Raw genomic sequence first — 17,247 nt, forward strand, 5'->3', positions numbered from 1 at the left:
AAAATGATGTCTTAAGAAGACAGAAATAGAGATGCTTTGTAAAGTTAAAAAAAAAAAAAAGAAGAAGAAGAAGAAGTATTTTACAGCGTAAAGGCTGGAGACCAAAATAGATAACAGGATTCCCTGAACATCCCAAGGAGGGGGAAAGTATGTTAAAAATAGAAAAACCAAAATTACAGAAGGAAGAGACTCAGAGCTAGCCGGGATTGGGACCCTGGGTCAAGCCATCCTATTCTATCTTCCCAGGATTTATTTTTCAGTCTGACCACTCTGCCTTGTGTTTTCCAGAACCATGTGAGGGCCAGCCCAGGACGGTGGAGTAGATGAGAACCCGGAGGATCTGTGTCCTCGTCCCCGCCCCACTCAGGATGGAACAGAGGAGGCCCTGGCCACGGGCTGCAGAGGTTGACAGCTGGTCTGTGGTCCTGCTCTCTGTGGTCTGGGTGCTGCTGGCCCCCGGGGCCGCCGGCATGCCCCAGTTCAGCACCTTCCACTCCGAGAACCGGGACTGGACCTTCAACCACCTGACCGTCCACCGAGGCACGGGGGCGGTGTACGTGGGGGCCATCAACCGGGTGTACAAGCTGACGGGCAACCTGACCATCCAGGTGGCTCACAAGACGGGGCCGGAGGAGGACAACAAGTCCTGCTACCCGCCGCTCATCGTGCAGCCCTGCAGCGAGGTGCTGACCCTCACCAACAACGTCAACAAGCTGCTCATCATCGACTACTCGGAGAACCGCCTGCTGGCGTGCGGCAGCCTCTACCAGGGGGTGTGCAAGCTGCTGCGGCTCGACGACCTCTTCATCCTGGTGGAGCCGTCGCACAAGAAGGAGCACTACCTGTCCAGCGTCAACAAGACGGGCACGATGTACGGCGTGATCGTGCGCTCCGACGGCGAGGACGGCAAGCTGTTCATCGGCACCGCCGTGGACGGCAAGCAGGATTACTTCCCCACCCTGTCCAGCAGGAAGCTGCCCCGCGACCCCGAGTCCTCTGCCATGCTCGACTACGAGCTGCACAGCGACTTCGTCTCCTCCCTCATCAAGATCCCCTCCGACACCCTGGCCCTGGTCTCCCACTTCGACATCTTCTACATCTACGGCTTCGCCAGCGGGGGCTTCGTCTACTTCCTGACGGTGCAGCCCGAGACCCCCGAGGGTGTGGCCATCAACTCAGCGGGGGACCTGTTCTACACCTCCCGCATCGTGCGCCTCTGCAAGGACGACCCCAAGTTCCACTCATACGTGTCCCTGCCCTTCGGCTGCACCCGGGCGGGTGTGGAGTACCGCCTCCTGCAGGCCGCTTACCTGGCCAAGCCCGGGGACTCCCTGGCCCAGGCCTTCAATATCAGCAGCCGGGATGACGTGCTCTTTGCCATCTTCTCCAAAGGGCAGAAGCAGTATCACCACCCTCCCGACGACTCTGCCCTCTGTGCCTTCCCCATCCGGGCCATCAACCTGCAGATCAAGGAGCGCCTGCAGTCCTGCTACCAGGGCGAGGGCAACCTGGAGCTCAACTGGCTGCTGGGGAAGGACGTCCAGTGCACCAAGGCGGTAAGGGCGCACTCCCCTCACCCTACTCCTGATCCGTGATGTGGGCTGCGGCTCTCCTGTGGGTGGCCCATTGCTCACCCTGTTCCCCAACCACCAACAGCCTGAGATGAGAGGGATTATCAGGTTCACGTTATCTGGCTATAACCAGAAACACAGAGCCTGACCTATACCGGACACTTGGAGTGTGTGTGTGTTGATCTCACAGAGTCATTCCAAAAATACCCATGGAGTGCCTGCAACCATACCGGGCACCGTTGTAGGCACTGCCGGCTTCCGCAGTGAGCGAGCCAGCAAAGTGCGCTGCCTTCGTGGAGCTTTCATGAGTGAAGGGACACAAATAAATACATAAAAGGTGTCCTCTGTCAGATGGCAATAATTGCTGTAGAGAAAAATAAAGCAGGGAAGAGGGAGGGGCAGTACCCAAGAAGATTGAGTCATTGAAAAAGTGGCATTTGAGCAAAGGCTGAGGAAGGTAAGGAAGTGAGTCATGTTGATATCTGGGGAAAACATTCTGGAGAGGGAGCAGCAAGTGCAAAGAATTCAGGGCATGCCTGGAGTGTGAAGAGCAGTGGGGGAGGCCACTGCAGCTGGATCAGAGCATGGGGAGAAAGGGTGGTAAGGCATGAGGCCGATCAGTGGTGTCGGGGACCAGATCGTGCACATGCGGGGCTTTGTAGGCCACTGGGAAGCCAAGTGCAGGAGTGGAGTAGGCAGGGGGATAGGTAAGCAGGAGGAGACGGAAAGGAGTAGTCAAGCTTGACTGGCAGATTGAGAACTAGGAAAGAAGAATTCAGAGTCTGGGCAAAAGGAAAAGAGAGGAAGGGAAGCTCAGGATCCAGATCAGAGGACAACAGATAGGAGAACATCAGTGGCAAGCACTGTCCTGACGGAGGGTCAAGATGCTGCCATCTAAGTGGTCACCATCTACCCATGCATCTATCCATCCATCACCATCCTTCTCTCCATCCATTCATCACCCATCCGTCTGTCCACCCATCCATTCATCCTTCTCTCTGTTTTTCCATTCCTCCCTCCCCATCCATCCATCACCTATCTATCCACCCATCCATCCATCCATCTAACAAGAGAGTATTGAAGATGTTCCAGGTGCCCAGCACTGTGCCGGGTACTGGGGATGCATACGTAAAAAGATGTGATAACTACTCTCACATACCTCATAACCTTGTGGGGGAGAGAGAGAGAGAGAGAGAGAGAGAGAGAGAGAAAGGGAGTGGGAAAGAGAGGGAGATCCTGGCAGTGTAATACAGTGATGAGGAGCTTGGGCTTCGGAGACCAAGATCGCAGTTCAAATACTATCCGTGCTGTTTGCTGGCTTCAGAAGTAATTAAACGTCTCTACATTATCGTCTGTGAAATGGGAATCATAATGCCCGCCTCGTGGGATGATCAGATGAGATACTACAAAGATTAGCACCGTGTTAGGTTTACCATTATTAGTTAACTAATTAGGATGTGTGACAAGTGCTAAATAGATTTCTGTGCAAAGTGTTGTGGACTCTGGATCTATATAGCCTGGGGGAAAATCTGAGACCGATGGACCCAGATGGCCTTTTGAGTACCCTAAATTGAGAGTGCCTGCTATTGGAACCAAAAACCACTTCTTAAAGCAAGAAAACAGGTCATGCCTCATCTGTTCTTCCATCCACACCATCATCGGCTTGGTAGATAGGATAGCAGTAAAGACAACGGACTTTGAGGTCCAGTGGATTTGTACCTAAAAATCAGTGCCACCACTTAAAACTGTGTGACTTTGGGCAAGCTACGTATTTGGTTCGAGCTATAGTTTTTTTCATCTTTAAAATAGAGATAATAATACCCTCTTTTTATGACTGTTATGGAGATCAAATAGAAAATGTATATAAAATGCTTAACACCATACTTGACACATAATAAGCATTCGATATATGGAAGCTATAATGGTTAGCGTTTATTATAATAACGAAGAAGCAGTTGTTTGCTTCTATTTCACTTTTATTTTTTTTTAAGAGCTACTCATTTATTTTAGAGAAAGAGAGAGAGCACGGGCTGGAGGGGCAGAGGGAGAGGGAGGGAGAACCTCAAGCAGACTCCGAGCTGAGCATGGAGCCCTATGTGGGGCTCGATCTCACAACCCTGAGGTCAGGGCCCTGAGAACGCAACCTGAGCCAAAACCAAGAGTCAGGTGCTTAACTGACTGCACCACCCAGGCGCCTCTGTTATTTCACTTTTATTTATTTATTTTTATTTATTTATTTTTTTTAAATTTTTATTTATTTATGATAGTCACAGAGAGAGAGAGAGAGGGGCAGAGACACAGGCAGAGGGAGAAGCAGGCTCCATGCACCGGGAGCCCGACGTGGGATTCGATCCCGGGTCTCCAGGATCGCGCCCTGGGCCAAAGGCAGGCGCCAAACCGCTGCACCACCCAGGGATCCCATATTTCACTTTTATTAAATGAGGAGGCTGAACTAGATCCTCTCCTAAGTTCCTTACAGCACTGAGATTCTATAATTTATGGTCCCCAGCCAATCTGGAGAGGTAGAGAGGAAATGCAAGGGTTAAGCCCGGTTCCCATCACCCAGAGAGGGCCTTGTCAGGAGGAAACTGCTGATTCCTGCCTGCTTCTGAGCCAGAGGGAAGAGGAAGCCGACACCCTTCTCTGGCTCCAGTGGCTTGCAGAGAGACAAGCCCGGGCTAGTGACCAAAGAGCAGCAAAGGCACTGGGAAAGAGGTGATAGTAGGTGGGACCAGGACCTCGGAGAACAGCCCTTCCTCGGCCCTCCTGCCCCACCCCTGAGAATCACACTCCTCTGGTACAACCTTTACAGCAGGGCAGGCAGGGAAGCTGGACTAGGAGGAGCTGCTTAAAATCCTTATAATCCAAGGAGTCTCAGACCTGGGGATCCAGAATGATTTGGTGGCCTTGGAGAGGGTTAAGGGTTGGTGAGCGAAACTGGTCCCAGGGGCTTCATTTTAACATAATATCTGAACTAGCATGAAGCTCTCAGATGAAAGACTTGAGTTCTGTGCCCAGAAAAGGGATGAGGAAGAGGACTATCACTCATTGAATGGAAACTGTGTACTGAAGACCGAGCTGGGCAATTTAAGTGCTATCTTATTCGATGCTCAGTATAACCTTATGAAGCAAAGCAGATCATCCCCATTTGGCAGATGGAAAAACAAAGACAAAGACTGAGTAAATTGCTTAATTTACTCTAATGACAAAGAAGGGATATGAGTTCAGCTCAGCCCATATGACTTCTGAGTCCAAGCTCTTTCTGTTTAGCCATGCTGCAGTTAAGGAAAGCCATACTTGAAGCTCTCACCATCTGAGCAAAAATAAAGGGGCATCAGATGTTTGGAAACACTCGACAATTTAGAGGAGAGAGAAAGAAACACCAGCCAACTCCAGGGGCTTAGGCTAAAAAACAAAACAAAACCAAAAAACAAACAAAAAATTATCTTACAGCTCTGGAGATTCTAGAATCAGGAGGGATGTAGAGAAATCCACAACCACTGGGAAGTTGGGTTTTTTTGGTATTTTTTGTTTTTTGTTTTTTTGCTTCTGTCCTCATTTCTCAGAAATTGGCTTGGATATGCCTATGCCCAGACTCTGCAGCCTTATCAGCCCCTGGAGAAAATGGGAAAGGAGCTAAAGCCTTGAATCGAGGACTTTCAGAGCTAAAGAAAGCTTGACCATCACCCGATCCATTCCTTTCCCTTTACAGATAAGAAAACCGAGACTCAGAGTCCATGACATACCAAGGTCACATGGCTGGATAGTGGTAGCAACAGGACTACAATTTAGATTTCTTGAGTCATACCAGGGTCCCTGCTGCCTATGGTGTAGGGATGAAAAAGAAAAGTAGAAAACATAAAAAGTGGTTATAGGGGCAGCCTGGGTGGCCCAGTGGTTTAGCGCCACCTTCGGCCCAGGGCCTGATCCTGGAGACCCGGGATCGAGTCCCACATCGGGCTCCCTGCATGGAGCCTGCTTCTCCCTCTGCCTGTGTCTCTGCCTCTCTGTGTGTCTCTCATAAATAAATAAATAAAATCTTTAAAAAAAAAAAAGTGGTTACATAAAAAGGCGGGTAGCTCTGATCTGCCTCTCTAAGGAGCTAGAAATTTCCATCATTTGATCTAGTGATGTGCTAGTAAATATCAAATAGCTGGTTCTATTTAGGGAGTGAAGATGGGGTGGGGACACTTGATTAGAAGCACCTGCTAATTTCCGTGGTGTCAATACTCCAACCCTGGCCAACTTCAAGCCACCACTGTGATGCCACCAAATGCAGACACATACGCAGTCATCCCTCATGAGCTGTCCAGTATGCCACTGCTTTAGCTTTACTCCCTTCTTGAGGAGCTTATCCCTTCTGCTGTGTGGGTCTTCCTGATATCTAGTTGTTCAAGGGCATCCTTAACTTGAATGTCAGTCCCTTTACAAAGAATACATGCACACGCTCACCCACATACACACACCCCCCACACCAGCACTGCATACACTCACACACAGACAAGGGCAGCTCCACCTTCCCTACCAGTATCAGGGGCAGCAGCTCTCTGCAAGACACCAAGGAATCACAAGGTAGGAGTCTATTCCCTTTGGATCTGAGAAGGGAACAGATGGGAAGTCCCTGGTTCAGCCATCACATGCCCTAGCTCATAAGCCAATTATTCCAAGGAAATCGGCTGTCAGTGAGTGATGCACCAGCCCGTTCTTCCCTGGTAAGGGTGAGAGGAGGAAGCTGAAGGGAACGGTCTGCATGTTTCTCCCTAACGCTTTCTATGATTCCCACGATAGTCATTTCCTTCCTCCTCTGAGATGCCTTGTCAGCCCCAGAAGGAACAGCTGCCACGGGACTCTGGGTTCTTGCTTGCCCAGAGCCTGTAGCCTCTGCCCACAGGATTCTTGGCGGTAGAGTCAAGCGGAGCTTCATCAGAGGAGCCACCATGGCCCAGCCCCAGGTCAGGCATCGTGTAGGCAGGCTAAGCCTTTCAGTAGCCCCTGTCCTCAGGAAGCATACAGTCTTCTTCCTTTTTCTTCTTTTGAGTGAGTGAGAACTCAGAAACAATCCATTTACTATCCCTTTTAACAGCCCCGAAAGAGGATATTACTCTTCCAAGTTTGCACAGCCACTTAGTACTAGAGCGGAGGCCAGAATTCAGGTCTTCGTACTTTTGGGTAAGCTACTTTTCCATTTGCTCAGGGTAATTCTTGTTTCAGAGGCGCCCCAGCGTCTTCTGAAAGATACTCTTTCTCTAGGCACAGCACCAGTCCCTTCAAAAGCCTGGTAATGGGAAGGATATCACCTCCAGCACTCTCTTTTATTTATATTTCCACGAACATTGTGGGAGACCAGCAGTGGCAATTGCTGTACATCTTAACAAAACTCTGAGGAATGGATTATTCCATTTGCTCCTCAATAATTTTCTCAGAAAAATGGTCAGGTAGTATGACAAATGAAGAAACTGAGGTTTATGCAGAGTAAGTAACTTTTCCAACGTGTGAGGGCCTGCCCCATATTACGATGATCCTTTTCAATCTATTGCCAGTACAGGATCTGGTGAATAATTGAGTGGTTTACAATTCCTTAGGCCCAAAGGGAGACATTGCAGCGCAAGACACGAACCAGAAACCCTCTCCAGCTGATAGAAATCCTGTGGTGTTGCCTCCGGACGGAATCTCCGCTATCTAAATAGAAGCATCTACAGAATGCTATGGTCCGAAGGGACATTAAAATGATCAGAAGATGAGTTCAAGCCCTCAGCTTTGCAAATTAGCTCAGATCTCTTGGCAGAAGAGTGGATGCGTGGCTGCGGGTTAGTGTGAGGAAGGCTGCAGACCCCTCTAGCTGGTTTCACAGGAGCTGGGTGTGGGATCTGTGAGTCAGCTCATGAGATATTTTTGTTTGAGTCATGTGTTAGGGTCCCGAACCCCATGTCTGTGCCAAGGCCTGGAAGCCTTGGGCTGGCGGTTGGGTATGGGCTAGGGTGAAGAGACTTGGCCACACTTCCGCGGTGATTTACCCTCATGCCCTCCTTTCCCTCCAGCCGGTCCCCATCGATGACAACTTCTGCGGGCTGGACATCAACCAGCCGCTTGGAGGCTCCACTCCAGTGGAGGGCCTGACCCTGTACACCACCAGCCGGGACCGCATGACCTCAGTGGCCTCCTACGTTTACAATGGTTACAGCGTGGTTTTTGTGGGGACCAAGAGCGGCAAGCTGAAAAAGGTAAGAGTCCATGAGCCCAGACGCCCCAGTGCTGTTCAGCTGTTGGTGGAGATTTAAGACAGGCAACTCTTCCTTATCTTGAAGGGAGTTGAATGGGCGAGTAGGAGGTAGGGGTTAATGTTGTAGCTTATCTTCTAGCTGCTTCCTCCGGTCATTAGTCGGAGAGTGTCTAGGAATGCAAGCATGTTTCAGTATCGGCCAAACTTCACAGAATTAGGAAGGTATCTTACCCTGAGGGTGGGGGAGAAAGGAATCAGCCTTTATCTCCAAATCAAGTAGAACCGATGCTTTGACCAACCGTGTTATGAGTCACCCTCGTCGCAAATCCTTCGCCACGGTGCATAGAGTTGATTGTACTGGTCAGAAGTCTTTGTTGCATCCGAAGCAGCTGGTGGCAGCAGGTGACGGGGCCCGGTTCTAAGAATCCAGGCAAATGGTCGTGCTGCTCTGGCGGCATATGGTGCCTGGGTGAGAAACCGCGCCCCTGCCTTTCCGCCTCCTGCAATCACAGACTCTTTCTCGCCCTTCCATTCCCCGCTCAAGACCTGCCTGGGCTGCCAGGAGGAAGTAGATATCTTATCTTGCCTGCCCCGGGCACCTTTGCCAGCTGGAGGGCACTGGCTGGCTGGGGCTGGCAGCACGGAAGGCCTCGGCGCGCCGGGCTGAAGCCAGCCGCTTGTACCTGCTTGTCTAGTGCTGGGGGGCAGAGACGAGCGCCGTCTGGTTCATTACGTGGGATTACAGCAGCCACATTCTTTCCGGTCCCAGCTAATCCCTTTTTCCCAGGCTTACCCTTCTGCTACCTTTCCCCAGTCCTGCCACCTGTGGATTAAGGCACATGCCAGACCTTGCCGCATCTGGCCCCTTGATGTTGACATCACCTCTGCAGCTCCTTCCCCCAAATCCATTTAGGACTGGGGGAGAGGTGTCTTTAGGGAATGTGGAAGGAGGGTGACAGGAAGGGAGCCTGAGGGAGCATTTGCATGTTCTGCTTGTTCTGAGTCGCTGCCAGAGGAGGTGAGAAAAACTGGTCTAGGTTTGTGTGGGGCTGCTGAACTGTCCAGACCGCTTCTGGTTCTCATGATGCTGAGGCCCTTTAAGCCTTTTCTCGCTCTGCGAGGAGGTTGCTACTTGCTCCTGTCCTGCGCCCCTACTCTACCTGGGACTGTGGACCTTCGCTTGGCCTTGAGGCCCACAGAAGAGAGTATGGGTGTGGTTCCTACGTGTGCTTCCCCAGGACGGGGAGGGAGGTGGTGGTGGAAGGAGTTGCCTTAAGAGATCCTACCAGGATTTAAAAGTGGCATGTTCCACTGGGCTGGTGTTGAGCGTGGACCCCTGAGGCTGGCTGCTTCCCTGCAGGGTTAGCTCTCTGTGTAGTCAGGTAGATAGGGCCTTGCATAGGAGCATTGGGCCAAGGAGCCTTCGGGTTTGAAGTCCAGCCTGAGCTCTCTCTGTCAGGCCATGCACTCTAGGGTAGAAACATCCATAAACTTAGTAGTCATCTGCCCACAGAGACCACCTTTTTCTATAATGCACAGAGGCTTTCGAGGGCCCAGCTGTACCGACCGCCAGGCTGGTGCTCAGCACCTTCCCCTTTTCTTCTGGCGCCTTCATCCACTATTCTGGATCATTTGTGTGACTGTCTCCTGTATTCTCTTGAAAGTTCTAGTAAAGACAGGACAGGGGTCATGCTCTGTTCATATTTATGTACCTCTTTCTGCCTCATTCTTTCACCAAGTGTTCACAGATGGGATAGGTCCCAAAACTGCTTTTGAAAACTAGAACCACTCTAAGAAATTCTAGAGATCGTCTGGCCCAAGACGCTCATTGCTCGGCAGGGAAACTGAGACCCAGAGAAAACCAGTGACTTGTCCAGGCATAGAGACTGGGACAAGTTGTTTCTTGCCCTGACACTCAATTTGGCACCCTTTTTTTTATTTAAAGAGGCAGTCACGGAGCACAGGGGATAGAGGCTGAGAACAATCTTCAGGTCTAGGCTTGCTAAGGAGTTCAGCCAGGGACTAGTGCGTCCATTCTCGTCAGCCCTGGGTCTGCGCTAAGGAATGAACAGTTGCCGAAAGGGTGGAGGAGGCCTGAGTAAAGGAAGAATGATCCAGCCAGATGCAAAGGAACCCTGGTGCTGACCTTCTCATAGCTCTAGACATCTTGTGCAGCACACACAGGGGGCTGCTTGAGGCATCTTTCCAAGCCACACACCCAAGTGAGCCAAGTTCTCTTGGCCTTGTTGGAATCCTGGTGGACAAGTCGCTAAGAGGCATGTCAGCGGGTTCAAGGGCAAGGCTAGGGGTGTGGCCGCCCATGACTTGTTCCAACCTGCAAGGTGGCCGCTCCTTCTCAGTCTTCACTTGGCCTTTCTTCAGCTGTTTCTATGAGCTCATGGTATCCCTCCTTCTTCTGCACAGCCCGCCCTTCCTTTCCACCCACACTCTTTTGAGGCACCTGATACTTCCACCCTGGCTCCCACTGGCCTCCCATTTACCCACCCGCTTGCCCCCACCCTCTCCAGAGCAACAGCCCATGAGGAATTTCTGGAATGTCCCCAGGAAACTCTACCATGGTCCAGGCCCCATAGCTCTTTCAACACAGGAAGGAAAATAAAGAAGAAGAAGAAGAAAAAAAAAAAAAAAAAACAGCTAAGAGTTTGGAGAGGAGAGGGAAGCAGGGTGCGTCAGAACTGCTCACTTCTTCCCTGCCTGACCAGGCATCTGTCAGACTGTCCAGTCCCCATCCACTGCAGTCATCAGAACAGGATGTCCCTGTGCAGGGAAGTGTAGAGGAAGCAGGAGACCATGGCATGACCATGAGGTGCTCTTCTGTACTGTGACAGACTCTGTTTCTGCTAGACTCTGGGGGAGCATCACAGACGAGGCCACTGCCTTCTGAGCCACGAGTGTGTGGAAGGAAGAGGCACAATGAGGATGAGACCTGAAAGCCAAGGTGTGCAATACCTGCATAGGCTCAGGGTCAGTGCATGACAGGTGGCCAGGAGACAGGCCGCGGCTCACCACAGGAATGGAACAATTGCAGAGAAACCAGCCCTGTGGTGTGATCAACCTTGGAGGCTTTATTGAGGAGCAAGGGTGCCAAGATTTGGGACAGAGAAACTCCCACTGAGCACTCTTGTATGCCATCACTGTTCTAGAAGCTTCCCCATGACTCACTCAACTGATCTGACCACAATTGACCACTCTTGTCATAGGAGAAGTAAAATCGGTGAGGTCCTAGCAGGTGCCTGGGAAAGGGTGGGTGCTCTTATAATGAATTGACTAGTGGGAGAAAGAGAGAAGGGCATTCTAGGCCTTGGGTGCCACACGGAGGGGGCACAAAGCATGCACCTGGAAAGGTCTAGAGTGCACAGAGGGGTTTGGAGGATGGGTGAGGGGAAAGTCAAGGTGAGCACCTCTCACCAGCCCTGGGAGGACTAAGCAAAAAGGGTCTTGGGATTTTGCTGACCACAGGGTCAACAGGAGCCAACCGTGTGATACCGCTTTCCTAAACTGAATTAGTCTTTACTGCACTGATAGAATAATTTCCAGGTCGTGAGATGGTGGAGCTATGCTATGTGAAGAATGTTTTTGAAAGGATAACAACTCAGGGAAAGAAGAGTATAGGAGGAAACAAAACAGCTTTCTTCACGTAATATAATTTACCAAGCGCTTACTATGCTCATGAGCTCGATATCTAGTAATGCATTTAATCTTGACATAACTCCATGAGGTAGGTGCTGTTATCACCCCCACCTTACAGGTGAAGGAATAGAGGCCACAGAAGGCAAAGGCATTCCTCTGAGGCCACAGAGCTAATCAATGGCAGAGCCAAGATTTGAACCCTTATCATCTAGTTTCACAGTTTGCACGCTTAGCCATCAAGCTGTGGAAGCTGAACTAGACTTACTTGCTGTGGCTCCAGAGGGCAGAAAAGAACCAGGGAGCAGGCTTTACAGTAAAGCACATTTTCCACTTACTATACGGAGGAAGTTTCTGGTAGCCAAACTATCCCAACATGGAAAGAACTGACTCGAGGGAATGCGCTCCCAGTCAGTGGAAATATCGAAGCAGAGACTGGATAGTCACGGAGCAGGGATGCCACAAACTCACTGAGTAAGACTTCCCAGCTCCAGGGGAGGACCCCGGGAGGAGCCTAAGAGGCAATTCGAGCACAGGTCCTGGGGCACAGGAGGGAGGGAGGGAGGTGGGCTGAAGCTGCCAGGACACGGGATGGAGGATTGTCTCCGGGTTCAAGGCAGAGTCTTTCTGGTTCCTTCTCTCCCTTTACGGCTGCTGAAGCTTCTGCTTCAGCCTCAGCTTTGTGTCCCCATGGGCCTCCCCAGACCCCTCGGCCCTGGGGCCTCACCCAGCAGTACGAGTTGTTGACTCTAGCCAACGAGTTCTCTAGCCCCCCCGGAAACCCCACCTGCTGCTCAGGGGCTGGTGACGTGTCCCTTCCCCCATCCTCCAAGCACTGTGAGTAGCACCCTCCTCAGACCCCTCACCGCATGTCATTTTGCTCTGATGGCATCCGACGTGGGAGCAGCTACTCGTGTCCGCTTGAAGTTCACAGATTCTGAAGGACAGGGACCACCTTTTTCATATTCAGATCCCCCTTCCCCACAGCCAGATCCAACATCTCTCACCCATTATTAGGGGCTCGTTAAATTTTTCTCCAATGTATTGGGTGCCGCCTTCAGGCCAGACACCTATTTGCACTGATTGGAAGAGAACCGGACGCCAAGAGTGACTGCTGTTGACGTGGCTGGTTTGCAAGGGAAGGAAGTTACGCTGTGGTGGATACATCAGGGGTGACGATGGGATGAGGAGTCAAGAAAACGGGACAGCTTGGTGGGTAACAGGAAAAGAGTTTGTGGACGTTTAGAAGAGGGTGGGCAGTACTCTCAGATGCAGCGGCCAGGGTGGAAGGAGGGGACAGTGTTTACCCTGTTGCCTGGAGATCCCCAGAATAGCATGGCCAGCCATCTGCCTCCCTTGGATCAGATGCAAGCTTGCTGACAGCAGGGAGCAGGTGCAAGGACCCAGGTAGCCCCCACCCTGCCCCCACCCTGCCAGCCCTCTGTTTATAGGACTCTTGGGCAGTTTTAGAAATCCGCAGAGACGTAGCCCTTTTCCAGTTCTGGGGAGAGCCCTGGCCTCTTTTGGCACCGTGTCCCTTCCCATTAGCTAACCAGCATGGCCACGGAAATGCCTGTGAAATTCTTGAGGAAAATTCTGTCTTTCCCTAAGGGACATACCAACCAACCCAAGGTCTCCCATCCTCAGCCCACAGGAAGCCCCACCATCCCAAGCCCATTCTCCTTTTTCTAATTTCACAAACGGTTTACTAAGCAAAGCCGGGAAAACTGGAGCTCTTTGCAGTAGCAGCTTAGGTGCTGGAAAAAATCCATCAAGAACACCCAAGTAATAACTCTCCTAAGCCCCAGGGTTATTGCTCAGTTTTTTGATAACATCGATTACTTACAAGACACTTTTCTACGGCCCAGCCCTCTTCATCGGCGGAGACTACTTCTAGTAGATAGGGTGATTGCCCCCTGCTTCTCCGCCCCATTTTACAGATCTGGAACACTGAGCCACAGAGATATGAAGTATCCTACCTAAGATTACGTGCCCCTCCCCATTGGCAGTATTGACATTGGCATTTATACTTTCCTCCCCCAACGCACAGAAGTTCCTAACCTGTTACTTGACTTCCTCATGGGGTGGAGTTGTCTTGGCGGACAGAAGGCCAAATTGGATGAAAAGCTGAGAAACATGCTTGTCTGTCTGTGCCAACGCCACCAAACAATAGCCACTCATTCCTCTCAGTGGAAATGATTCACTCATTTCTCAGTGTGAACCCTGGATTGAGTAAACAACCAGGGTCCATTTCTAGGTGACCTGGTGGCTCTCCTGGCACCTGTGACGGCTGACCCGAAGCCCCAACCCCTCGGGCATCTCAGCAGCGCTGGGGGCTGGGGTCGTGGGGAACAAGCACCCTCTCCCCCTTCCCCAGAGCCTGCAGAGCAGGGCTGGGGTGGTGGCTCCAAGCTCACCATCACATCCCCGGTAATGAGTTTGGCTCCCTGCCCAGGCTCCTGCCGCCAAACGCGCTGTTTGTTTTGTTGTTTTATAGGCCTCTTGGGTCCCAAGAACTGGTCTTCTGAAAGCTGGGAACCGCAGCACTTGGTTGGCACCCGGAAGGAGGCATATTTTTACAGGAACCCCCCCCCCCCACTCCCACCCCTGGCCACCACATCCCTCTGCTTGACCACGACAGGTGTAGAGAGGGGGTGTGGGTTTCTATCCAGGCCCCAGCTGTTCATGCCTCCTCCCCACGCCCCCCCCCCCACCAACTGGGGAGGAGGCCCTGATCTCCCAGAGCCATTCTGAAAGGGGAGAAACTAAAGATTCACTTATTTTTTGTGCCTTTTGTGCAGCTCCATATAAGCTTCAGTCTTGGACAGTCCCTGTAGGAGGCATCAGGCTGTGTGTTGAGCAGGCTGCTTTGCCATCCAAGAGTGAACCCCTGGGGCCCGAGGCTTTATCTCAGGACAGGTGAAACACAGGGAACTGTGTTTCAGGGACGGGCTGGAGGAGGGGTAATGCTTCTAGCTCACAGAATCCAGGTGACCCACATAGGCCATGTAGAATTTTTCAGGGACCAAGATGCTAATATTTACGGAGCTCTCATCTTTAGGAAAATACAAAGCACATCCTTGCAGGCCGTTGAGCCTTGCCTGCCCGTGGATACAGGATGTGGACATGTATGTCAGGTTTGGAAGGGACTTTCAAAGGCCACCTTCCAAAGTCTGGTCCTCTGCCTTCAGGTAGAAACTGATTTGCATAAGGAAGAGTATATGAGCTTACGGGATATAATCCTGACCCCCACATCCGTTTCTTCGTCTGTAAAATGTGAGCGATGACAGTCCTGGCCTCGTGAGAGTCTGAGAGTTTTTTGTTTTTTTTTAAGATTTTATTTATTTATTCATGAGAGACACAGAGAGGAGAGAGAGAGACAGAGAGGCAGAGACACAGGCAGAGGGAGAAGCAGGCTCCATGCAGGGAGCCGGACGTGGGACTTGATCCCAGGTCTCCAGGATCACGCCTTGGGCCGAAGGCGGCGCTAAAACGCTGAGCCACCCGGGCTGTCCTCTGCTGAGGATTAAATGAGATGATTCATTATTGAACTAAAAATGATTGAGTACCTACCATGTGCCATTTTCTGAGTATACGGCTATGAACAAAGCTGTCAAAAATACCTGCCCTCAGGAAGATTAGATCTTACTGTCAAAAGACCAAAAACAAACAAACAAACAAAACAATGAATAAAAGAAAGAAAGAAAAAGAAAGTCAGGAAAAATATAGTGTGTGTTTGGAAGAGAATAAGTGCTAGTAGAGAAAACAGAGCATGATGAAATAATTTCTGAGCGCATGATGCCACATTTGAGCATATTTGCTCTTAAATATCACTACTAATGTTACTTAACCTGGGAGCCTCGATTTTTTTCCCTTCTGTGGAGTGGGGTAGTAATAAACACTTCGCATAGTTGCTGCTGGAAGGGCTGAGTGAAATCGTGTATGGAAATCACTTACTATAGTGCTTGGCACAAAAGTGCTTTGCATTATTATTACTAACATCTTTGAGGCTTTCCCCAAATCCCACTTCTTCTCTGGCTCCCTGGGGGGTGGGGGGAGTGGAGCGGTCTGATCAGCCTCCTTTTTTAGTGACATGTTTGCAAGGTCAGATGGAGGAAGAGAATCCTGCCCCCTTCCTCCCCCCACCCCCCCACCCCCTCCAGCCCTGAGTCATGGGAAAAAATACTTTAGAAGACTAGACCAGCTGAGCCGAACTAATCTAATCCTGCTGGACATTGGCATCCAGCTACATTAGTCACCAGAGAGAGCTTTCCGAGTTCCACCAAACAATATGAACTGACCCCTCCCCAGGGCGGGGCTGGGGGAAGTGGCCGGTGGCTCTTGCAGCTTTGCAGAATTAACTAGAACAGAGCCATTCCCCATCCTGTGCATGCTCCAAGCTGGCCACAATGTCCTAGTGCTGCACGCTCTGCCTCGGATCAGCTGTGGAGCTTGGGGCGGGACGGGGGCCCTTGGGTTCCTCAACGGGTCCACTAATGCTGCCTCGCAGGATTGTTCTGCATGCCAGACATTGCCGACGTAAGGTACCTCATACAGAGCCTGATGCATAGTAGGCGCTTAATAGATGGCAGCCGTTGCTGCTGTCCCTGCCAATGTGACTCATGCACGTCTTACTGCTGCCTGTCCCTGCTCCTACCGTGCTTTTCCTCCAGGGCCCAGGGCCTCTTGGTTTCTATCAGCTCATTAATCCCATAAACTTTTTGGGTGAGTGGGAAGGGTTGGGATATTTCTCTGCCCTGTTGCAGATGGTGATACAGAAATTCAGAGAGGTTAAGGACTTGCTCAGGCTCATAGGATCAAGCAAAGGAAGATGTGGGAATTGGGACCAGAGCTACAAACATCTCAGGTGGAGATGGGCCCAGCAGATACCTAGGTCCCTTCTATTCAAGACGATGGAGCTGAAAGCTCGCAGCTACTTGAACTTCTGTTTGCCTCTTACCACATGTCCTTCTGTCATGTGTTCAGGGAAATGGGAACTCCATGGAGACGCAAGGTGGTCAACCCGAGTTTCTGTCCTTTGGAGCGCTTCCTAGGATTCCTTCCCTCTCTGGTCACAGCCTCCAGAAAGGTTTCTAGGCTCCAAGGTGGGGCAGCAGTTTAGGAGCTGGTGCCTCTGTGTTGTCCCAATCAGCCACCACTTCTCTACCATGTTCTGGTTCTCTGAATCGAAAACTGATGCCACCGGTTAGGTGTCCTCACATAACCCAGAAAGAGCAAGACACAAACAGACTTTAGTAACAAATCAGGGAGCCTCACCTTCACGGCTCAGGGTGGGTGAGAGCGCAGCCCAGGATGGGGAGGGACCGTGGAGTTGGGCCCGTCCCCCACACCCCGCCCCGGGGAGAAAGTGTACTCCCTCCTGCAAGAATCTGGCCCTGATTTTCTAACTAGAAAGGACCTCAGAAAACTGGCCCAGCCTACAGGCTTTGGGCAGGTGAGATATTTATTGTGAACATTTATAGCTATGACAGCTGATACCTAGAAATGTGACACGATCCGCTCAAAATCACTCAGGCTCTTAGCATCAGAGGCAAGACTCAAATCCAGGTGTTTCAATTCCAAGTTTTTATCCCTTTTCTTTATATCCTATGGAAGGAAATTCCCTCTGCACAAACGTCAGATTCACGTCTGCCTTTCCCTGGCGTACAAGCATTCCCTAAACAGAACCAAGGGATCATTGTCCCGGGGCTGAAAGTCCAGTTGAACTTTTCAGGCCTTCTGTCAAGGACCTGACCGTACAGCCTTGCTCTGGGGTGACCAGTATCCCCGACCGCTCTGCACATGCTT

The 17,247-nt window shown here is 51.0% G+C and overlaps 1 protein-coding gene across 3 annotated transcripts in view; it reads left to right on the forward strand.

The window, feature by feature from the left end:
* PLXNA2 (plexin A2) overlaps nucleotides 1-17,247 on the forward strand; it is a 206,308-nt gene that overhangs the window by 25,594 nt on the left and 163,467 nt on the right. For all 3 annotated transcript variants that reach the window (XM_072831218.1, XM_072831217.1, XM_072831216.1), the window contains exons 2-3: nucleotides 289-1,556; nucleotides 7,610-7,792. In XM_072831218.1, coding sequence (XP_072687319.1) covers nucleotides 324-1,556; nucleotides 7,610-7,792 — 1,416 coding nt within the window. In that variant the 5' untranslated portion in view covers nucleotides 289-323. The remainder of the gene's footprint in view (nucleotides 1-288; nucleotides 1,557-7,609; nucleotides 7,793-17,247) is intronic.

The sequence above is a fragment of the Canis lupus genome, chromosome 6 (assembly GCF_048164855.1).
Source record: "Canis lupus baileyi chromosome 6, mCanLup2.hap1, whole genome shotgun sequence".
In the NCBI taxonomy this organism is placed as follows: Eukaryota; Metazoa; Chordata; class Mammalia; order Carnivora; family Canidae; genus Canis; species Canis lupus.